This window comes from Dasypus novemcinctus, chromosome 16 (assembly GCF_030445035.2).
Source record: "Dasypus novemcinctus isolate mDasNov1 chromosome 16, mDasNov1.1.hap2, whole genome shotgun sequence".
NCBI classification, from domain to species: domain Eukaryota; kingdom Metazoa; phylum Chordata; class Mammalia; order Cingulata; family Dasypodidae; genus Dasypus; species Dasypus novemcinctus.
Window position 1 is genome coordinate 37,136,732 of NC_080688.1, and position 23,214 is coordinate 37,159,945.

The following is a 23,214-nucleotide window of genomic DNA, read 5'->3' on the forward strand; positions in this document are numbered from 1 at the left end:
TCCTGTCACCATCATTGTTGTCCAGTGTCAGTCTCTATACTGTTTTAATTGCGGTAACTTAGAACATTTTGATACTGGGTATGTCAAATCCCTTCTTACTGTCTTCTTAAAGTTAGGATTAACATTTAAAAAATGGCACACAAATCCTCGATTAACAAACCTGTATTTTGATACTTTCAGTTTTTTCCCAAATGGCAGAGGCATTAAGGAACTAAGTATCTTATTTTTAACTGACACCTAGACCTGTCTCATATTTGAATTGATGCATATTTCATTGTATGGATAGATGTCAACTGATTTCACCAATCCCCTATTGATTAACATTTAGGCTGATTTCTATCTTTTCCTATTAACAACAGGGCTACAATGAATAATATATCATTTTACATGTGTACGAATATATCTGTAGGGTACATTCTTTCAAGAAGAACAATTGTCAAAAGAAATATGCATTTTTGTATAATTTTGGTAGATATTGCCCAACTGTCATCTATAGAGGTTGTATTAATTTTACGCTCCCACCAGCAGTGCCTATTACCCCCTACCTTTACCAAAACAGTTAAATTTAGTTTTGCTAATTCCTTAGATGAAAAAAATATATCTAGTAGTTAAATTTGTATTTACCTTTATTACCAATGAGGTTGAATATCTGCTCATATGTTTAAGAGCCATCTTTCTTCCATTTCAGGATATTGTCCATTTTCTGTTGTGTTACTGTATTACTTGATATATTGGAGCATTTCATATATTAAGGAAATTCATATTCATATTTGACTCAGCGTTCTGCTTAGTATCTGGCATAGACTTGACAACTGATAAATATTCACTGACTAAGTGGACCAAAAGGCTTAAACGAGTGTAATACCAGGTAAGGTAAATTTCAGTGATAGAAGACCTATTCAGTCGTGTAAGCAAACTAATCAAGTTTTATTAGAAAAATGTAACAAATGGTAAAATGAAATCTATCAATAGGATAAGGCATCTTTAAGAATGGTGTTTGAGCAAGGTATTAACAAAACAGAAGGGAAAATGATAGAGATGCTCATAGCACCCAAGCCCCTAAGTATTAAAATAATCTCTCATTTCAGCTCTCCTAATTTATCTTCAATGCTCTCTATTTACTCCTCCAAGATCCCTGAAGTCAGTATTCTAGACTCCATAGTTATATTCTCTACTCTAATGTTTAGTTTTAGACATGTTGTGTGGGTTCACATAGCAGACATCATTATTTAAAAGTTACAATACAAGTTCACTTTTTTGGTAGAATATTAATATTAAAAGATATGATTCAGGGGAGTGGATGTAGCTTGTGGTTGAGTGCCTCCTTCCCATGTATGAGGTCCTAGGTTCAATGCCTGGTACCTCAAAAACAAAAAACAAAAAGGCTCACTAGGATGGCTACAGTAAAAAAGGCAAAAAGACAGCAAGTGTTGACAAGGATGTAGAAAAATTCCCACTGCTGGTGGGAATATAAAACTTTTTCAAAAACAGTCTGGCAGTTCCTCAAAAGACATAGAGTTACCATAATACCCAGTAATTCCACTCCTAAGTGTATAGAAGGGGAAATGAAAACATACATCCACAAATTTGTCTAAATGTTCATAGCATTCATTATTCATAATAAGCAGCTATTATTTACAATAGCCAAAAAGTGGAAACAATACAAATGTCCATCAACTTATGAATATATATATATATATTTTTTAAAAGATTTATTTCTCTCTCCACTCCCCCCCACCCCAGGTGTCTGTTCTCTGTGTCTATTTGCTGCGTGTTCTTTGTCTGCTTCTGTTGTTGTCAGTGGCATGGGAATCTGTGTTTCTTTTCGTTGCGTCATCTTGTTGTGTCAGCTCTCCTGTGGGTGGCGCCATTCCTGGGCAGGCTGCACTTTCTTTCGTGCTGGGCGGCTCTCCTTACAGGGCGCACTCCTTGAGCATGGGGTTCCCCTGCGCGGGGACACCCCTGCGTGGCAGGGCACTCCTTGCGTGCATCAGCACTGCGCATGGGCCAGCTCCACACGGGTCAAGGAGGACCCGGGTTTGAACCGCGGACCTCCCAGAATATATTTTTAAATGTGGTATATCTGAATATTATGCATCCATAAAGGAGAATAAAGTACAAATACATGCTACAATATGGATGATGCTAAGTGAAAGAAGCCAGTCACAAAAGACCACATATTGGATGATTCCGTTTATATGAAAAGCCCAGAATAGCTGAATCTATAGGGACAGAAAATAAATTAGTGAATATCTTAGGGCTGAGGGACTTGGCGGGAGAATAGGGAATGAGTGATAATGGGTAGGGGGTTTCTTTTTGGAGTGATGATATGTTCTAAACTTAGATTGTGGTGATGGTTGCACAACTCTGTAAATCCATTAAATTGTGCACCTTAAATGGGAGAATATTACACTAAGTTATAGCTTAAAAAGATGTTAAAAAATATGATTTAGACCAGCAAGCATCTAATACACATTAAAATCCGTAATTTGAGATTGCTTTATGTATAAAGCACTGTGTAAATGCTGTGGGGCATAAAATAAGTGAGACACAGATCCTATTCCAGTGCCTAACAACCCATGCATTCTCATCTGGGCATAATTTATTCACATGCTTCACTCCTAAATGCATTAGGCAGAACTCTGAATTGTGAACAAAAGACCAACTTTATACTAAATGAAAAAAGAAATTTATTAGCTTTTGTAACTGAAAAAGGTCAAGGGCTTTTGACCTCACCAGAAACAGTGGTTTAAATAAAGAATTCAAACTCTTGTTTCTTTCCTTTTGACTCTACTTGCCTGGCTTTGTTCTCAAGTTTTTTCACAAAGCAACAAGAATGGCCCCTCGCAAATTCAAGCTTTCATGGTCCTAATGATTTATAAACCCAGAGAAAGAGTGTTCCTCCTGAGAGCCCTCTGAAAAGTTTAGAAGATAACTCTGGAAGGAAGGATTAGCCCCTGAACTGTAGAGACTGAATATTATTACTGAATCAGAATACATGCTGAATAGACCAAAAAGCATTGGTGTGAGCAGTCCTACCATGCTAGACACAGTACTGGGGGAGTGAACAAGTACACTTTCCAGAACTTTCCAACAGGTTATTGGTGACATTTTTTAGTAGACAGTTTTGTGTTGATATGCTTTCATGCACGTGGTTCTCTCAAGGTGATATCTGGGGCAAAATATACATATTTCATAAATAGGCTGAAATAGTGAAAAAGGAAGGAAAAGATATTGAATTGCATAGAATATATCACTCTTGGCTGGTTAACCCAACAATCATAGCCAATCCCCTCTCCCTTGTCTGCTTCCACTATAGTTGGGAAAGTTTACATACTTGCTTTCCCAACCTCCCATTCAACCAAGTATGGCCACATGATACAGGTCTGGCCGATGACTATAAGTGCAAGTCTTCTGGTACAGCTTTCACTTTCCCAAAAGGTAAATGTGTCCCCCTTTTCCATCTCTGAACATGAATGTGATGTCTGGAACTGCAGTAGCCACTCTGTGTCTAGGAGAACTAGTCACCCTTCCAAGGATGGAGTAGATAGAGAAAGAGCCTGGGACTCTAATGACACTGAAAGCCTCAGCACCAGCTCCGGCCTGCCCAACTGGAGACTTCTTGTGATAAAAGATCATTAAAGGAAAACGGACTTGGCCCAGTGGTTAGGGCGTCCGTCTACCATATGGGAGGTCCGCGGTTCAAACCCCGGGCCTCCTTGACCCGTGTGGAGCTGGCCATGCGCAGTGCTGATGCGCGCAAAGGAGTGCCGTGCCACGCAAGGGTGTCCCCCGCGTGGGGGAGCCCCACGTGCAAGGAGTGCGCCCGTGAGGAAAGCCGCCCAGCGTGAAAAGAAAGTGCAGCCTGCCCAGGAATGGCGCCGCCCACACTTCCCGTGCCGCTGACGACAACAGAAGCGGACAAAGAAACAAGACTCAGCAAATAGACACCAAGAACAGACAACCAGGGGAGGGGGGGAAATTAAATAAATAAATAAATCTTTAAAAAAAAAAAAAAGATCATTAAATATCATTATTCCTTAAGTCACTGTTAGGTTTCCGATAACTGAAAGTATTCTTAACTGGCTCAAATGGTGTGAGCCCATCATTCTGGAAAGAGTGAAACAAAACAGCTTTAATTTTTCTTACTAATGTGCTCATTAAATTATCAAAAGTCACTTTTTAGAGATAACATTCTGAGCTCTTTTATAGATTAAAAAGTCACAAAGAAATTAGTTTAAAGTGGTAGAATTTATTTTAATTTAGTGATACATATGTATGCACATATAATATTTTAAAAATAAGCATGTAAATTAGTTATTATAAAACATAAATCATTCTAATTTAATATTATCAGAGTAAAAGAGTTTAGAAGTCAGTCTAACATTGTTGCACTTGCCTTTAAAAGTTAGACTACATAGAAGATTCAGTGCTTTGTATTTTATCTTATTTCAGTTTTCATATTATCATCATTAAGTATAAATACCCTTAGGAATGTACCAACTTATAACTTACATTCAAATAACAAAATCTTAGCAGTTATTAAAATACCATTAAATCACCTAAAATGAGTCATCTAAAATATACTAGCCAAAATTAAAACCCTGAGGAATTAAACTCTTTTTATACAATAGTTTTGGTTAGGTGCAATTTCATGTATGAACTACTACTTTTAAGGTCATACTTGGTAAGGCATAGTAAAAATAAAATCTACGTAAGTAACAATCTAATACTATATTTAATTTCTTGCTACAAAGTTGTTTTGTTTTCCCAAAAAAGTAGTTTTTACATGTCATTCTGGACCTCATTCCCACCTGCTGGCTTATTTGCTTTATATACAGTAGGTTAAATTTTGTGTACTAAGTTGAGCTGCCTTTATAGTGGTGGCTCAGACGAAAATGCACCTGAAGAACTACATGTTAGAGAGTTCATGCCCATGCTCAACCACAGCCTGCACAAACTGCTTGAAGACACGATCCATGTAGGTGGATTGCCTTGGCCAGATTCCCTCCAGAAAACCAATATGGCCTCCATAAGAAGTAAGGACCAATGCGACATTAGGATTTTGCTTAGCAGTTTCTATTGGAATAGCTGGAGGAAAAAGGAGGGAGGAGGGCAGAGAGGGAAGAGAGAAAAAATATAATCATCACCAATTCTCATTAGGAAAAATAAATACTTTTATCATTTCTAGTCAATATAACCCGAAACACCATTAAACAAATAAATATTTGTAATGACTATAGCTAAATGAAACAAGTCTGATTAATTTATTTTAACCATCTATGTTCTGGTAACAATCCATATTTACAGTCATGTGCTGGATCATTATTTTTGGAAGAATCAAACTAAGTGTTGAATCACAACACGAAAGCTTAGATCCAGTCTTGTTTTGAAAAATTAAAGTATGGACACAACCAATCCAATGTCCACATAGACAAGGTGGCATTGGATTGAGAAAAGTGGACATGATGGCTGATGGGTATGGGGAAAGGCAGGAAGAGATGAGAGGTGGAGGCGTCTTTGGGACATGGAGCTGCCCTGGATGGTGCTTCAGGGGCAATCACCGGACATTGTAAATCCTCACAGGGCCCACTGGATGGAATGGGGGAGAGTGTGGGCCATGGTGTGAACCGTTGACCATGGGGTGCGGGGGTGCCCAGAGATGTACTTGCCAAATGCAATGGCTGTGTCATGATGATGGGAGGGAGTGTTGCTGGGGGGGGAGAGGTGGGGGGGGTGGTAGGGTTCAATGGGACCTCATATATATATATTTTTAATGTAATATTATTACAAAGTCAATTAAAAAAAAAAAACTGAAAAAAAAAAAAAAGAAAAATTAAAGTAAGACAATTCAAGTAATGACAAATACTTACATATGTTACCAGACTCCTACCTAAGTGTTACTTCAGGGTAAAAATAATTACCACCTTTTTAAGAGTTTATAAATTCATTACATAAGACTTTGGTTAATTCTATATGAATTTTGATTCCTGAAGCCAATTAGTGGCTCAGGAATCCAAAATTATAAATATGACTTATATAGTAAAAGCAGGTATAGAAAGCAAAAGGAATGGAATAAAATATTCCCTAATAGTAACAAAGTTTATCATTGAGTGGTAAAACATGGGTGATGATTCTTCTTTTTCCTCCTTCTCTGCATTTCTACTTATAATCAGGAGAAAGAAGAACTTTATTTTTAAAATGTAGTTGCAGCATTTAATATAGTCTGCTAGTAATGACAGTGGGAGCTAACGGGAGGTTAAATGACTGATAAAGGACTGATAAATGACTGATTTAAAGGCTTCAGATGCTATAAAAAATTTGTTCTGAATATATAATGTTTATGCTAAGGATATTTATTAAAGTTGTTGTATTTATTTATTTTTTCTCCCAAGCTTAGAGTATAGAGAGTGGGAAATGTTTTGATCTGGAATGGATCACAACCTGGCATGAGTTATGTCTTGATTTCAGGTACTGTCAAATTTTACCTCCCTAATTTTGATAAGGTGGTAGATACAATACTTCACACCTTGGGCTGAGTCTTAGGAATAAATTAACTAATTAAAGGTAAGCTCTCCCTATCCCATTTCTGTCTGTACACTTACAGTGTACAGTGTAAGGAAGCTGTACACTGTAAGAGAACCTTCTGAGATAGAGCTGTAGCAGTGCACCAATTGCCTGTTTAGATGATGCCCTAAGGTTGACCTCTCACAACTTTCCCCAAAGAATAAACTTAGACACCCTAAAATCAAGGCCAATGGGAAATGGATGTGACTTGAATGAACTCCCACCTCCCACATGGGAGGTCCCAGGTTCAATTCCCAGTGCCTCCTAGAGAAGATGAATAGATAATGCAACAAGATGATGCAACAAGAGATGCAGGGAGGAAAACATAATGAGAGACACAACAAAGTAGAGTGCAGAGGTGGCTCAAGTGATTAGGTGCTTCCTTCCCACATGGGAGGCCCCAGGTTTGGTTCCTGTGCCTCCTGAAAGCAAGATGAAAGACAATGAGCACAAACAATAAGGGAGTAAGGAAAAATAAATAAATAAATATTTAAGAAAACAAAATAAAGGCCAAGCAAGTCAAGTACTGTCCAAAAGGGTCCTTAACTCATATCCTTAGCCGACCACATCCATTCCAAGAAAGGACACCTAAAAGTGAAGAGCTCCAGGAAGGAGATGTGACTCAAGTGATTGGGCTTCCATCTAACATATGGGAGGACCAGGGTTCCATTCCTGGGACCTCTTGGTGAAGGCAAGCTAGCCGTGTGGTGAGCTGGCCTGAGTGGAGAGCTGACCTGTGTGGAGTGCAGGCCCTCGAGACCTGCTGGCCTGCGTGGAGAACTGGTGTAGCAAGATGACACAACAAAAAGAGACACAGAGGAGAGCCAATAAAGAGATGCAGTAGACCAGGGAGCTAAGGTGGCACAAGAGATCGAGCACCTCTCTCCCTCTCTAGAAGGTCTCAGGATTGATTCCCAGCACAGAAGAAACAGAAGACAAGCAGACACAAAAACACACAGCAAACAGACAAAAGAGCAGACAGTGAGCACAAAACAACTGGTGGCTGGGTGGGGGGGATAAATAAATAAATCTTCAAAAAAAATAGTGAACAGGTCCTATCTGGGGATTAGGTGTGGGAGCTTAAGGGGAGGTTAAATGACTGACAAAGAGCTGAGATTTAATTAAAGGCTTCATTGCTTGTAATGTAATTATTAAAAGACCTAGTTTCACACTGTGGATACACTCAGAAATTTCTAACAGTCATATCAAAAGAACAAAAGGCTGTGCCACATGTGGGTCATGTGAAAGAGGCTGGCTGCTTGCCCTCTTAGATTGCAGACAATTATCCACTATTTCAGTGTGGCAAGACAATTTTAAGGACTTAGGAAAGAGCATGGAATAATGAGTTATAATATCAACCAAGTGGGTCAGGTTAAATGTTAGGAAATTTTTATTGATAGGAATATCAGTGAAATATAAAAATAGATGGAGAAATACAATACTTCCTTAACCCAACGAATATAGGCTAAACAGTCAACATGTAATTCAACTGACAAAGCTTGCAGTTTTATTTTGATTTGTGGCCAAAGGCCAAAACAGTCCCAGCTATCTAAAATTACTTGTGATTAATCATAAATCAGACTAAAAAGTGGGGATATCCCCCAGAAGGATGAAAGGTGATTTTTTTTCCAATACTTTGGGGATTTTCTGAAATTTTCACTCTACCTATGTGTTATGTTTGTAGTCAGAATTTTTATTTTAACGAAGACCTTGAGGGAAATGTTTTTAAAGAATTTAGAGAAGAAAGGTTTTATAAAATGTTTTATGAAATTTCATTAGAAAAAAACTTAGAGGTCAGTTCTACTGATCCTTAAGCAGTATTATTATTTCTAATTGTCATATTGCTTCACTGTATAAATATATGCAGCTATCTATCTATCTATCTATCTATCTATCTATCTATCTATCTATCTATCTCTTTCTTACCAAATCCTGTATTTTTTTAATTAGGAAGCAGAAAAGTTAATTTTAGCATAATTTTCTTTTTTTAAAAATTTTTAATTTATTTTTTCTCAATTCATTTTTTAAATATTACATTAAAAAAATATGAGGTCCCCATATACCCCCCACCCCCCAGCATAATTTTCTTTTATACAGTATCTAGAGGAAAAACAAAGACTGCTTCCCTTCAAATATGACTTTATAGTCCTAATGTGGGAACACTCCTTGAGAAATTCAAGGCCATTATGTTTATCAAGACTCAAGAGTCTGAAGTTCTCTTCCAGGTTAAGAGGTGGCAGGGGATGGAGGGAGATTCAAATCCCTCTGTATAGGAACCTCGTGAAGCAAAGGTAAGCGATGACAATGTACTCTTGAGACAAAGAAACTGTAAAATAATCTGTTCAAAGAGCAGTGTTTTGATAATTAAGAAAGGTTATAAAAAGGGGACAAAGTAAAATGTTGAGTCATTTGTTCTGAGTCTCTCACAGTGGACTAGGTGAGGTTCTGCTAACATGTTTAAGAAGTGATTCAAGACATTTAGATACTATATTATGAGTACATAGTTATTTTTTCTGTTTATCACTATGGGAAACATTTTATGACTGTCATTTTATTTATTACTGTATCTTCTTAAAAAGCGCAAACTTTAAAAACAGTTAATTCACATAAAAATTTATACAAAGATGTTAATTTTACCATGACTTGGTGAGAAAACATCATCCACAGAATTTAGACACAACACAGGAATTCCTACTGACTTAAGCCTACGATTTGGACAGGCATCAATGTAGTAATCATCGAGCGTTCGGTATCCAAATATGACTGATGTGAATCGTTTATCAAACTCTCTGATGGATTTAGCCTGAAAAATAAAAACAAATTAGGCCTATTGTTGGAATCAAAAGAGGAAATAAAAGTATTACACAGAGGTTGCCACTGTCACCACGCAGAGCCAGAAAGGATGCAGGAGAAGGTGGAAGAGGCACTGGACAGGAGCACTGCCAGCATTTGAAAGACCACAGTATGCATGAGTGCAAGCTAGAGGGCCTCGGCTCAGGAGGCATGGGGAAGTCTGCTCTGACAGTTCAGTGTATTCTTACAGTGTGTTCTGGTTGGACATGTTGAAAAACATGGCCCAACAATAGAAGATTCCTACAGAAAGCAGGTTGAAGAAGATTGCCAACAGTGCACATTCGAAATTCTAGATGCTGCAGGGACAGAGCAGTCTATAGCAATGAGGGATCTGTATCTGAAAATTAGCCAAGAGTTTGCACTAGTATATTCTCTTATAAGTCTTATAAGACTTACAGGACCAGAAAGAACAGACTTTATGGGTTAAGGAAACAGAAGATGCTCCAATGATTTTGGTTGGCAATAAATGCAACCTAGAAATGAACAAGTAGGTGGCCAAGAACAGGGTTAGAATTTAGCAAGACAGGTGGCAGACTTGGCCCAGTGGCTAGGGCGTCCGTCTACCACATGGGAGGTCCGCGGTTCAAACCCCGGGCCTCCTTGACCCGTGTGGAGCTGGCCCATGCACAGTGCTGATGCGTGCAAGGAGTGCTGTGCCTCACAGGGGTGTCCCCCGCATAGGGGAGCCCCACGTGCAAGGAGTGCGCCCCATAAGGAGAGACACGCAGTGCGAAACAAACTGTAGCCTGCCCAGGAATGGCGCCGCACACACGGAGAGCTGACACAATACGATGACGCAACAAAAAGAAACATAGATTCCCGTACCACTGACAACAACAGAAGCAGACAAAGAAGACTCAGCAAATAGACACAGAGAACAGGCAACCGGGGTGGGAGGGAAGGGGAGAGAAATAAACAAATCTTTAAAATAAATAAATAAATTATGTGAAGAATTTAGACTTTATATTAGTTTGGAGGAAAAAAATTACCCTGTGTTTCACCTCTTGGAAAATAAGACAACAGTATTTCTCTTTACAAGAACTTAGAGCAGATGTGAAATAATATATTTGACTATAATATTATTATACAAAAGAGAATGGATGCAATTCAAATGTTAGCTATTGCTAATATAATCAAATTATTTCATATTGACCTTTTTATCATGATTCTTCCTTGTCAAGCACTAAAATGGTGAACGATTACACTCTACATCTGTAATGGAATTTCCCCTAAATGGATTGCAGCATATAATTTCTTTCCCCCACCACACACCATGGCTCCCGTGGCTGTTTGCTCATTGTTTTGTGCTTGTCTGCTCACTGTTTTTTGTTGGTTGTTTTGCTCACCATTGTTTTCTTTTTCCTTCTGATTTTCTACTCATGGTCTGTTTTTCCATTGGGAGGCGCCGGGAACCCAACCTGGGACCTCCCATGTGGGAGGTGGGCGCTCAATTGCTTGAGCCACATCTGTTCCAGCAGATAACTTTTGAAAATCACTGACTTCATTTTATAGTTTGAAAATTATGGCACATCATTTTGACTTTATATTCTAATTAAAATTGTGCATAATGCTTTGGAAAATGGGTCTTTTTCTTTCTTTCTTAGAGAAGTTTTGGGTTTGCAGAACAATCATGCATAAAATACAGGATTCCATATACCACCCTATAATTAACAACTTGGTTTGATGTGGAACATTAGTTACAACTGATGATAGCACATTTTTTATAATTATACTATTAACTATATACCACGTTTTAACTTGGGATTCACAATTTGTATAGTGTAGCTCCATGGATTTTTTTTTTCTTAAGGAGGTACCAGGGAGTGAACCTAGACCTTGTACATGGGAAGCAGGTACTTAACCACTGAGCTACATCTGCTCCCCTCCATGGATATTTAAGAAATTTTAGTTCTCTTACTATATATAATCTAGCATTCCCCTTTTTAATCACATTCAGATATATATATTTCAGTTCTGTTAACTGAGTTCACAATGTTGTGCTACCATCACTACCATCCATTACAAAACCATTACCATGATTCCAAATGGGAACTCAGTACATTTTAAGCCTAAACTTCCCATTCCCTATCTCCACCCTACCCATGGTAACCTATATTCTAGATTCTGACTCTGTGAGAGTTTGCTTAAATTATTTCAGATCAGTGAAATAAGACAATATCTGTCCTTCTGTGTCTGGTTTATTTCACTCAACATGATGTCTTCAAGGTTCATCCATTTTCTCATATATCAGAAATTTATACCTTTTTACAGCTGAATAATATTCTATTATATGTATATAACGCATTTTATTTATTCATTCACCAGTTGATGGATACTTGGGCTGCTTCCAGCTTTTGACAATTGTCAATGATGCCACTATGAAATTGGTGTGCAAATATCTGTTTGAGGCTCTGCTTTCAACTCTTTTAGGTATATACCTAGTAGTGGGAATGGCAGGTCATATGGTATTATATACTTAGCTTTCTAAGGAACCATTGAACTGTCTTCCACAGCAGCTATACCACTTTACATTGCTACAAACAATGAATGTGTGTTCCTATTTCTCTGCATCCTCTCCAACACTTGTTATTTTCCATTAAAAAAAAAAATAGTAACCATTCTAATGGGTATGAAATGGTATCTCATTGTGGTGGGTTTTTGTTGTTGTTTTTTGAGATACCAGGGCTGGGGATTGAACCAGGGAACTCATATGTGGGAAGCTGGAGCTCAACCACTGGCTACATCAGCTCCCTCACTGTGGTTTTGATTTGCATTGTCTAATGATGTTGAACATCTTCTCATGTACTTTCTGGCAAACTGTATATCTTCTTTGGAGAGATGTCTATTCAAGCCTTTTGCCCATTTAAAAAAAATATATATATTATTATTTGCAATATTCTTCTCTTCAATTGCCAATTGTTTTTGCCCATTTTTAAATTGTGTTTTTTGTCTGTTAAGTTGGATTTTTTAAATACTTTCTGGATATTAAACCTCTATTGGATATGTGGTTTCCAAATATTTTGTGCTTTTGTTTGGTTATCATTTTACTTTCTTAAGTTCCTTGATGCACAGAAGTTTTAAATTTTGATGAGGTCCCATTTATCTATTTCTTCTTCTTTTGCTTGTGTTTGGGTGTAAAGTCTAAGAAACCATTGCCTAACACAAGATACTGAAGATGCTTTCCTATGTTTTCTTCTAGGAGTTTGATTGTTTTGGCTCTTATATTTACATCTTTATCCATTTTGAATTGATTTTTGTATAAGGTGTGAGGTAGGCGTCAGTCCCTCCTCCTTTTTTTTTGCAAATGAATATCCAGCTTTCCCAGCACCATTTGTTGAAGAAAATATTTTTCCCAATTAAGTGGTCTTTGCCACCTTTCAACAATCCATTGGCCATAAATGTGAGGGCTGATTTTTGAGCTTTCTATTTTCAATTCCATTGGTCTATATGTCTGTCACTGAGCTAGTACCATGCTGTTTTGATTATTGTGGCTTTGTAATTAGTTCATTCTTTTTTCAAGATTGCTTTGGCTGTTCAGGTCTTCCATATAAATTTGATGATTAGATTTTCTATTTCTGCAAAGAATGCTGTTGGAATTTTTATTGGGATTGCATTGAATCTATAAATTACTTTGGGTAGGATTGACATCTTAACGATATTTAGTCTTCCAGTCCAACAGGAAATGCTCTTCCACTTATTTACACCTTCTTTGATTTCTTTTTGCAATGTTTTGTAGTATTCTGAGTACAAGTCCTTTACATCATGGCATTCAATAGTGTGACCAGTACATAGTGGGGTGTATTTTTCTTCATGTTTCTCCTGTTTGGTGTTCTCTGGGCTTCTTTTATTGTTTTTCTTTTTTCTTTATATTTCTGGGCTTCATGATGTGCATATTTATGTCTTTTGCTAAGTTTTTGAAGTTCTCTTTCATTATTTCTTTAAATATTCCTTCTGCTACTTTATCTCTTCTCCTATTCATGTGGATACTGGTATGCTTGATGGTGTCCCAGAGGTGTCTTAGGATATTTTTTCTTTTTATAATTCTTTTTTCTTTCTGTTAACCAGACTGACTCATTTATTAAAAAAATATATTTTTAGAAGGTACCAGGGATTGAACTCATGACCTTGTACATGGAAAGCAGGTGCTCAACCACTGAGCTATACCAGCTCTCCAGCCTGACTCATTTAAATGGTCTTGTCTTCAAGTCACTGTTTCTTTCTTCCATCAGCTCTAACTTGCTCTTGAAACCATCCTGGGAATTTTTCATTTCAGTTATTGTGGTTTTCAACTCAAGTAGTTCAGTATGGTTCCTTTTAAAAATTTCTATCTCTTTATGAAGGTTCTTTTATTGTTCATTCATTGTCTTCCTGATATTCTTTAGCTCTTTCTCTGTATATTCCTTCATCTCCTTGAGCATTTCTAAAATCATTTTTTTAAGGCTTTTGTTTGGTATGTCTACATTCTTGTCTTCTTCACTGTTTGTTTTTTTTTCCTGCATTTTTATCCTCTTCCTTTGGCCATTATTTCCTGTACCTTTGTTTGTCTTGTACTTTTTTGTTGCACACTGTATAGTATTTAATATTTTAAAATGTTAACTCTAGGGTTTAATTCCTGGGATGTCTATTTCTTGATTTTGTAACCAGCAGGTGACAAGAGATTTTCTTGAGAATCAGCCCTCCTATCAGGAGGGTTTGCCCAAGGTAAATGCACTGTGCAGGGTTTTTTCTGTTTTCCTGAACTTGTGTCTTGTCTTGGGCTTTTGCACATTACTTGTTTTAGAGTTCTCCAATTTACAGGAGTTTGTTTTCCCGGGAGACAGACCTCACTCTTCAAGGTGTTTGAATCTGACAAGGCTTTCCTCCAGATTGTCTGCTCTGTTGTTTCTTACACTCCTTTCATTGTCTCAAACTGCTTTGCCTAGAGGGTAGATTCTGGGAAGAGGGGCATACCAGAGAGGACTTTCCCCAGTCAGTCTTTTCCATCCAAAACAGGGCCAGGGACCCAGGTGGGGGGTGCAGACTAGCTCCAAAGTGCCCTGAGGAGGGGGTCGGGAAGAGTGTCAAGAGCTTCTTCCGCAGCTCCCCAAAGCTGAGCTTTCTTGGCCTGCCCATAAATGCAGCCTTCACCCAACTGTCCCCCTTGGCCCTGAGGAAGCACAGTATCTTTAAGTCTCCTCTACTGCCTCCTTTGTCTGCGGTGGTTGAAACAACGGCTGCCCTCAGAGCTGGGACCCCAGAGACCCAAAGTCGCTAATCAAAAGCCATGATCCATAACAGGCCGTGCCCACCCCTGGTCTTGGAAAAGAGGATTTTTATGTCCCTCCTGTTACCAGTGAGCTAATCAGAGCTGAACCCCAGGACGGCCTGCCATGAGGGTGGGGGACAGGCACTGGTAGCCTCCACACAGAGTGCAATTTACTCTTCACTGTAATTTATCGGCCTCCTCCTCCTGCTCTTCCCTGGATATTATACAGTGTTCTTCTGGCCTCTGAAGATTCAAAATAGTTGTTTCAGATAGTTCCTGCCTGTTTAATAGTTGCTCTGGGTAATGACTGAATCCTGGAGCTCCCTACTCTGCTGTCTTCTCACGATCTTCTGGAAAATGGGTCTTTATTTTTATTTATTTTTATTTTTTATTTTTCTATTAGGAAAATGAGTCTTTTATAGGAAAAAAACTTGAATAACTAATTTCTATGACTTTCAAAGCCAACATATATAATATACTAAAACCAAGTCTAAGAAACGAAAGTATTACAGAAAGTCTCTCCTACCTTCATGACATGATCCATGTCCACTTGTTTAACAAACATATGTCGGTGCCTGGGACAAAAGAATTTCAAACGTAAAAGTTCAGATACTTTCCATATTAATCACACCAAAAAACATTATAATAAATAAACAGCCTAGGACAGGGCAGATAGAGTACTCAATAAATATTTACTTAATCGGACAAATCAGGGTTACATTAATATTTGTCATGGGGGTATTATTTTTTTAAGCACTAGACTGAAAATTGGAATTTACAATTTTGCACACTTATTTTTCAAATGTTGGTCATTTTTCTTACACAACCAATTTTTTTTACAACCTATATTTTCATTCAAATCATCTTCACTTTTCTTGAATTCCCCATTTCAGTGGCCACCTGAAAAATCAGCAATATGACAATTCTTTAAAATTTTAGCAATGTTTTATAACTGACATCTGTAATTTTGCTAATATGTTGAGTCCAATGTTTAATGTCAACTTTCAGGATAGTTATGGTTTTCAATAAGTCTTGCATAAATTACTTTTTATATAAAGTTTATATTTAAATCTACCAACTCACTTAAAAATGCACAATAACAGGTGTCAAAATATAAAGAGAAACATCAAATGCAGTGATGGTTACTGCAGTAATGTGAAAACTCTGGGGCTGAGACTATGTTTCTAAAACATACTATGCTGGTATGCCTGTGCATATGGAGTCCTGTTACTCAGCACTCAAAGCACGTAGTACAATGATAAGATTAGCAACATGTAGAAAATCCAAGGAGATAGCCCGCCATGTTACATAACACATTTCATTCTGTTTTCGGCTGTTTAGAATAGTTTAAAACACAGATTTAGAACAGTGACCTACAAAGTGGGGTACATGTTACCTAGGGGTTGAACAGGACAATCAACTGGGGGTATTGAAAGGAAACAGTATGACTTTTATCTAAATTTTTAGCTTCTACTTCATCTTTTGTGTGTATATTTTACAATATAAAGAATATTTTGGTACAGTAGTATATGATATTATTTATAAATAAATACACATATATTGGAGGTGTTCTGCTTTTTACTGTTGGGGCATGTAATCCAAAAAGTTTGGCAATGACAGATTTTACAGTTGACTCACTTGTTAACTGAAGACAGGAGGCAGGTTGTCAAATAGTAATTAAAAAGCAGCCAGTTCAGTGGTTTCTCCAAGGACTCTGAGCAAGCAAAAGTATTCCAACCGACTGAAAAAGTGACAGCTGCCATCAAGGGAGTTTTAGGCCCAGTTTTGCCCAGGTAATTTAAAAGCAGCATTCTAAAAAGAAACAGGAAACAGCGATTAAGTTGTTACATCTCCCAAGACATCTTCCATTTCTAACTATGACTTCACACTAAGGATGGAGAAGAAAAACATAAACCAGAGTTTAAGTCCTTTATCTTGAGAAAAAACCAAGTGTCTTCATTCTTACCTGACATTCATATAATTTCTTATGGTTGACTGTATCGTGAGTGGGACAAAGAACATAATTATTACTTATAAAATAACCTTCTAGGAAGTAAAATGGAGAGAAATTCACCATTGCAGTGGTTTTCAAACTAAATTGAACCCTGAATCACCTGGGAAGTTTGGAAACTGACTCCCTGGGTCCCGGAGAGGCTAAGTTAGTGGGTAAGGCTGGGTATTCTAGCAGTGTACCTACCCTTCACCCAGGAGCACTTCTCTAAAGGGCTCCCTAGTCTAAGATTCGATGTCTTGAGATGTGGCAGAGCAAGTGGTCCCTAAAGTGACTTGTTTTCTCTTTCCACTCCTTCCTATTATTTGTCCTTACCTCTGAACATTCTCTTTCTGCCTCTTTTGTTGTATCAGTTTTCCTGAATCTGAGTTCTATTTTGGTTACAGGGACAAGAATTGCGTTTTAATTTAATAACAGTGTTAGAAATCTAGGTTTAACACTGACAACTAAGAGAAAGGAAGGCTATCTTAAATTCTGCTTCTTGTATTTTCCTTTATTGCCCCTATTACCCAAGTTCTGAAATACAAGAAATGGGTAAAAATTCACCCTCATTATTTGTTCCAAATGACAGGACTTGAGGGGTAGAGACAATGGAGCTTTAGATGAAAGGTGGAAATTAAGTTTCTGAAAATGACTCTTCCTAACAACTGTACTACTTATATACAATAATGTAGTATTGTGGTTCATTAATTAAGCCATTTAAAGGATAATACTCCTCTGCGAAGGGCTCAATCTAGGGTCCTCGCTTTGCGGGCCCTACTCTTTGGGTGAAGGTCAGCTAGAGCTGAGAGGCTGGTATAATGAGGAATTGGGAAGGGCTGGAGCGGAGCTCGCAGGAGCAGGGAGGACCAGCAGAAGTAAGACATAGGTAGGAATGGTTCTTGGTTATTATTCAGCAATGCCAAGATGTTAACCCAAAAAAGTTTGTTTTACTTATAGAGGACAAAGAGCTTATTTCCCCCCCCCCCCCCCACACACACACACAACAGAAGGGAAAAAGGAGATGGAGAAGGAACCTATGACTTAAGAGATTTATCAATCGCAATATATGGATCTTATCCTGACTCAAACAAACTAAAAATAATCACTCAAAGAAACAAACTGAGAATTATGGAAAGGTGAATATGGATTGAATATATAATGACATTAAGGAAATACTGTTAATATTTTTAGGTGTGATAATGGTTTGTGGGGTTTTTGCATTTTTGTTTTTAACAAAGAGACTCTTCCTTTTTGAAGTACTGAAGGAAATTTTTAGAAATGATGTCTTAAATTTATTTCATAATAATCCGAGTTGGGGGGGATACTGATGAAACAAAGTTATGCACAAGTTGGTAATTACTGAAGATGGGAGGTAAGTATATGGAGGATCATTACATGCTTCTCTTTACTTTTACATATATTTGGAATTTAATACATTTTTAAAGCTTGTTTACTAACTCATTGGAAGACTGCAATTTGACTGGGTTCTTGGGTTCCCAGGCTAGACTCAGTTCTGGCTCAAAGCCCATGCTTGGCCCGAGGCATTACAGGATTGCAGATGCCCTGGATCTAAGGGGTACTGGGCATAAGGATGTTCAGCAGACTATGCCTTTCTTCAAAAGGAAAAACAAGTGTCAAACTGTTAAACACATCCCCAAGTGGTAATCCCATTTGAGAACACAATGCTAGGCAACTAGAAGGGGTACTTACTTCAACAATTTACAAGGCATTAGTATTCAACCGGCTACAAAGGTTAATGGTTAAGTTCTGCCTTCTAGCACTGAGGCTTCTATGCAACATGGATAGGCACTTCCTGGGAGCTTCTGAATAGCGAATCTGGGTCTACTTATGTAAGGTCTGGCCCTTTAAAAAAAAGCCAAGAATTTATACGATTAAGGGAAAAAAGGTCAGCTGGCATCCTCTCCTTTAAGGTTCACATTATGGAGTACGGAAAAAGAAGCTAAATACTGTCCATTAAGCACAATCCAGAAATTCTTCCTGGGTTTTCTGCATTGATTCGGATTTCTTTAGTAGGTCAAGTCAGACCTTCCATGCTAATGTTAGACATGTATTCTTTTCTTCTTAGTTTTATGTTTATCAGAATCTAAAAAGCCATGGTTAAAGCCTGGTTTTCAGAGTCTGCCACTTGAATTTCAAGTTTGTTTTCAAGCAAATATACTGCTAATATATTTTGAAAACTGAAACGACATATAAATAAATTACAAAATTAGGAAAAAAAGGTTTTCTATGTCAGGTGTTCGCTGGTTTTAAAACAAGTCATTTTGGATAATGGTTTCGGAAATCAAAAGCATAATAAAATGCCAGAGAATAAAATTTCGATCTCCTTAAATTCACCAACACTAGAAGGAAAACACACATACACACCCCAAACAATTATTCATATAAAGGAACTTAAATATAAACAAGGCAAATAAAACCTTCAAAGAAGCTCAAATGTAACTGCAAGCACTACAAACTATAATAACATAGATATGCTTAAAATAGGAGCTGGAGAGGGGGTTAACACAAAGTTTCACAGCTTACAGGAGAGCCTTCCATGGTGGGACCATTTGCCCAAACACAAAACAAAAATAAAGAAAACAACACCTGGAAAACAACAATTTTGAAGGCCATTGCAGTTCAAAGTAGCAGTAAGTGGTCATTTCTGTGAGTGGCGGGATGACGGTGATAGCTTGAGCTCAGCACCCTAAGTGGTCCAGGAGAACGCAGCCCCAGGGGTGGCTGGGACGGTGCCCGGGGGTCAGAAGTGCGACATGGCAGCCACTGGGTGATGGAAATCATGGGGTGCAGACAAGCCCTCAGGCTCACAAAACCCTAAATGTGGAGGGATTTTTATCCTTTTCAAACAAGGACAGGGTCAAAGAAAATATTAAAATTCATCTAAATTAATTCCTTCCTTCAATCATAAGTGATAAAAGAATAATCAAACACCTATTTTAAAATGTCTATGTAGCTTATAGTCCTCTGAAAGAAGCAGTTGATAAGACCATTTAACTGTCAGATAGTATAGGAAGGAAAACCTTACCCTCCCATTGATACCCCTGCCGCCAGAAAAGGCACAGAAGGGTACAGGCTGTGTACATGGTGAATAACTGTTTCCAGATCTTCAGTGTTAGCGCAACAGTAAGTCCTTGGTGTCTGTAAGCAGTGACAAGTAAAGCACAAAAATTAAAATTTGAGGTTAATGATTTTCCTAATGCAGAAATGTCAAATAGAGCAATGAGTTACATGAGAAAACACTGTTTGCTGTATTAGTAACAATAATTTATCATTTATATATCTTGACACATATGTGACATTTAAAGTCAACATTATCCGAGTTGGTACTAACAAAAAGACTTTGAACGTGCAAGAAAGGCTTGACAGAAATGGGGCAAAACCAATACAAATACCTTAAATTCAACAGATACAAAGTATCATACTCAAGTGTGTTTCCAATTTAACAAGAACAGAGTCAATTTAGGAAGAAAAAAGTGGAGAACCAGATTTTTTTACAGGACAAACTTTACTACCGAAAAAGCCAAAGTAATTCTAAAAAAAAAAGGCAAGCAAGAAAACAAAAATGCCATCAGTGACAGTATAAAAGGCTTTCCAGTGGGGCAGCGGGTGTAGCTCAGCTGGTTGAGTGCTTGCTTCCCATGTATGAGGGCCTGGGTTCAATCTCCGATGCCTCCTGAAAAAAAAATGGCTTTTCAATTGTACCATAAAAATTTTTTAGTTGTGGCCCATTTCTACCTGGGAAATTGTTTTCCTTACCCTGCATGCTATCTGCCAGTGAAGAAGTATAGTTTATTGCACTGCCTCTACATAAATATGGAGTCTGATTTACTAAATATTTTATTTTACAATAATATATCCATGTAGTCCCAGCTGTGCTACACTGCAAAAAGACATTTAAAATGTTAAAATATGTAAAGCTGATTATGCCCCCAATACATAAAGCATTAAAACAAGTGGTTTTCATCTGACTTCATCAATAAGGGCTGTGAACAGCCAAAAAGACTCATAAAGCCTCTGCAGAATGTACGTGAGATAAAATGATCGGAAACTTAATAACAAGGAGAGGAATCTGGTAACATTACTCTAATAAAAAACATGGAAAATAGTTATTTGCACCACATTGATTTTCATGTTCTAATAAACTATGATTGCAATAGGAAGATTATGTGTCATCTACCCTTCAATCACTGAGTAATTAGTCTGAGAGGATTACAATTTAATGATCCCTCGAGTTAAACTTATTTCTATAACACTGCCTGTTGCCTACTATCATCTTTTTGAGATCTGCAAATATGGAACTCTTCTACACACAAATGTTTTCCCTACAGTAACTGCAATACTGGCCAAAATTTAGTGAATAACTAACATTGTGTCCACAAACTATGAGGAAGATCCTATTATATCTGTTTTATAGATGAAGAAACTGAGTTTAGAGAAGTTTAGTAACTCCTGGAACATCTCAATGGCTTTTGAGTCATTACTAACTTGAGATGCTTAAAAAAATACCTTGGGGTGGCAGACTTGGCCCAATGGTTAGGGCTTCCATCTACCACATGGGAGGTCCACGGTTCAAACCCTGGGCCTCCTTGACCCGTGTGCAGCTGGCCCATGCGCAGTGCTGATGCGTGCAAGGAGTGCCGTGCCACGCTTGGATGTCCCCCGCATAGGGGACCCCCACGTGCAAGGAGTGCGCCCTGTAAGGAGAGCTGCCCAGCATGAAAGAAAGTGCAGCCTGCTCAGGAATGGTGCTGCACACATGGAGAGCTGACACAGCAGGATGATGCAACCAGAAGAAACACAGATTCCCGGTGCGACTGACAACAACAGAAGCGGACAAAGAAGACACAGCAAATAGACACAGAAAACAGACAACTGGGGTGGGAGGGGGAAGGGGAGAGAAATAAATAAATCTTTTAAAAAAACCTTTGTGATTAAATGCTCTTGAGGGGGCACATCTTGGGGCTGACTTTAACATAGTATCTAACAGAAGAACCATAGCTATTAACCATATCATTCATAGTGACTGCAGAATTGGTCACAACATTTAGGTGAAGAAATAATCCTTAATCAGCATTTTTTACCACATGAGGGTATTCAAGCCAATAGCTTTAAAATTATGGAATTATTTGTGAACAGTCACCAAAATCTTGTTTGTTTGTTTTTTTTGGAGGTACAGGGAATTGAACCCAGGACCTTGTACGTGGGAAGTAGGCACTCAACCACTGAGCTACACCTGCTCCCCATTTTTACTTTTATTTAGGAGGTACTGGGGATTGAACCCCGGACCTTGTACGTGGGAAGTAGGTACTCAACCACTGAGCTACACCTGCTTCCCATTTTTATTTTTATTTAGGAGGTACTGGGGATTGAACCCAGGACCTTGTACATAGAAAGCAGGAGCTCAACCACTGAGCTACACCCACTCCCCCAAAATCTCTCCTTACAGAGGCTCTGAGTATGTGTTTATAAGTCGGTGCATATTCACACACGTGCACACACACACACAGTACCTAGGTGCAAGAAAAATAGCCTATGGAAAATTATTGGGATCACAGAGTCTTAGTGTCAGGAAGGACCACAGATATGGCCTGGTTCCTCATTTACAAATGAGGAAATTGAAGTCCAGCAGAGTTGAGTAATTTGCCAAAGGACAGAAAGTAGCAGAGCCTGGATTATATGCTGCAATAAGTAAATGAGTTCATGCAAAGCACCAGGGTTCTGTGAGGTGTATAGTAAATAAATACCTGCTATCCTCAGGTATGGGAGCTCATTTTTCCCTAAATGTTTTTCTCCAACTTAATTACATTAAGATCAACACTGATAATACTGATGCAGGTCAGAGGTTGCCAGAATCCTGAAACCCAGCAAATCCAGAGCCTTCTTGACACGTCATGCCCCCTGGGCTGCCCCTCCTTGGGCTGTCACGACGTCACCATCAGGGTTCTCCTGCTGCTAGCTTTCCTTTGCCTGCCCAGTCCCCGTCATTCCTCCCACCACCCCAAAGGTGGGTTTCATGTCTATCAGTTTGCTTCAGGCCCACACCTGCTCTTAGTCGCTGGTCAATACCTAACCCTGGAGGTCTCATCCACCTCCACCGCTTCATCAAACACCTCGATGCAAGGACCAGACTAAATCTCCACGCTCTTACTTTCATCCTGAGCTCTAGATCCAGATTTCTAACTTCAAGGAGATAGCTTCACTGTAATGTTCTCCCAGTTCTTCAAAGTCCAATTGCCCAAAAGCGAATCCTTTTTTCTCCTCGTGAAAACTCTAAATGCTTCTCCTAACTTCCTGTTTTTCTACAGATGGCATCTATATTTTCCTAGTTAAAACTGTAGATGAAATGGATGAAGAGTTTCCGTTTGGGGTGATGAAAAAGTTGGGGTAATAGATGTTGGTGATGATAGCACAATATCGTAGATGTAATTAAACACCACTGAATTGTACACTTGCAAGTGCTTAAAATGATACATTTTGAGCTGGATATATGGTACTATACTAAAAAGTAAAACAAAAACCCAAAAACCAAAAAATT

At 38.2% G+C, this 23,214-nt stretch overlaps 1 protein-coding gene across 3 annotated transcripts in view; it reads right to left on the reverse strand.

Moving 5' to 3' along the window:
- Positions 1 to 4,232: 4,232 nt before the first annotated feature.
- ABHD3 (abhydrolase domain containing 3, phospholipase) overlaps positions 4,233 to 23,214 on the reverse strand; it is a 113,248-nt gene continuing 94,266 nt past the window's right edge. For all 3 annotated transcript variants that reach the window (XM_058277532.1, XM_058277533.2, XM_058277530.2), the window contains 5 exons: positions 19,705 to 19,817; positions 16,304 to 16,477; positions 15,192 to 15,240; positions 9,205 to 9,370; positions 4,233 to 5,091 (listed from right to left, as the gene is read on the reverse strand). In XM_058277532.1, the coding sequence (XP_058133515.1) occupies positions 4,913 to 5,091; positions 9,205 to 9,370; positions 15,192 to 15,240; positions 16,304 to 16,477; positions 19,705 to 19,817 (681 nt within the window). In that variant the 3' untranslated portion in view covers positions 4,233 to 4,912. The remainder of the gene's footprint in view (positions 5,092 to 9,204; positions 9,371 to 15,191; positions 15,241 to 16,303; positions 16,478 to 19,704; positions 19,818 to 23,214) is intronic.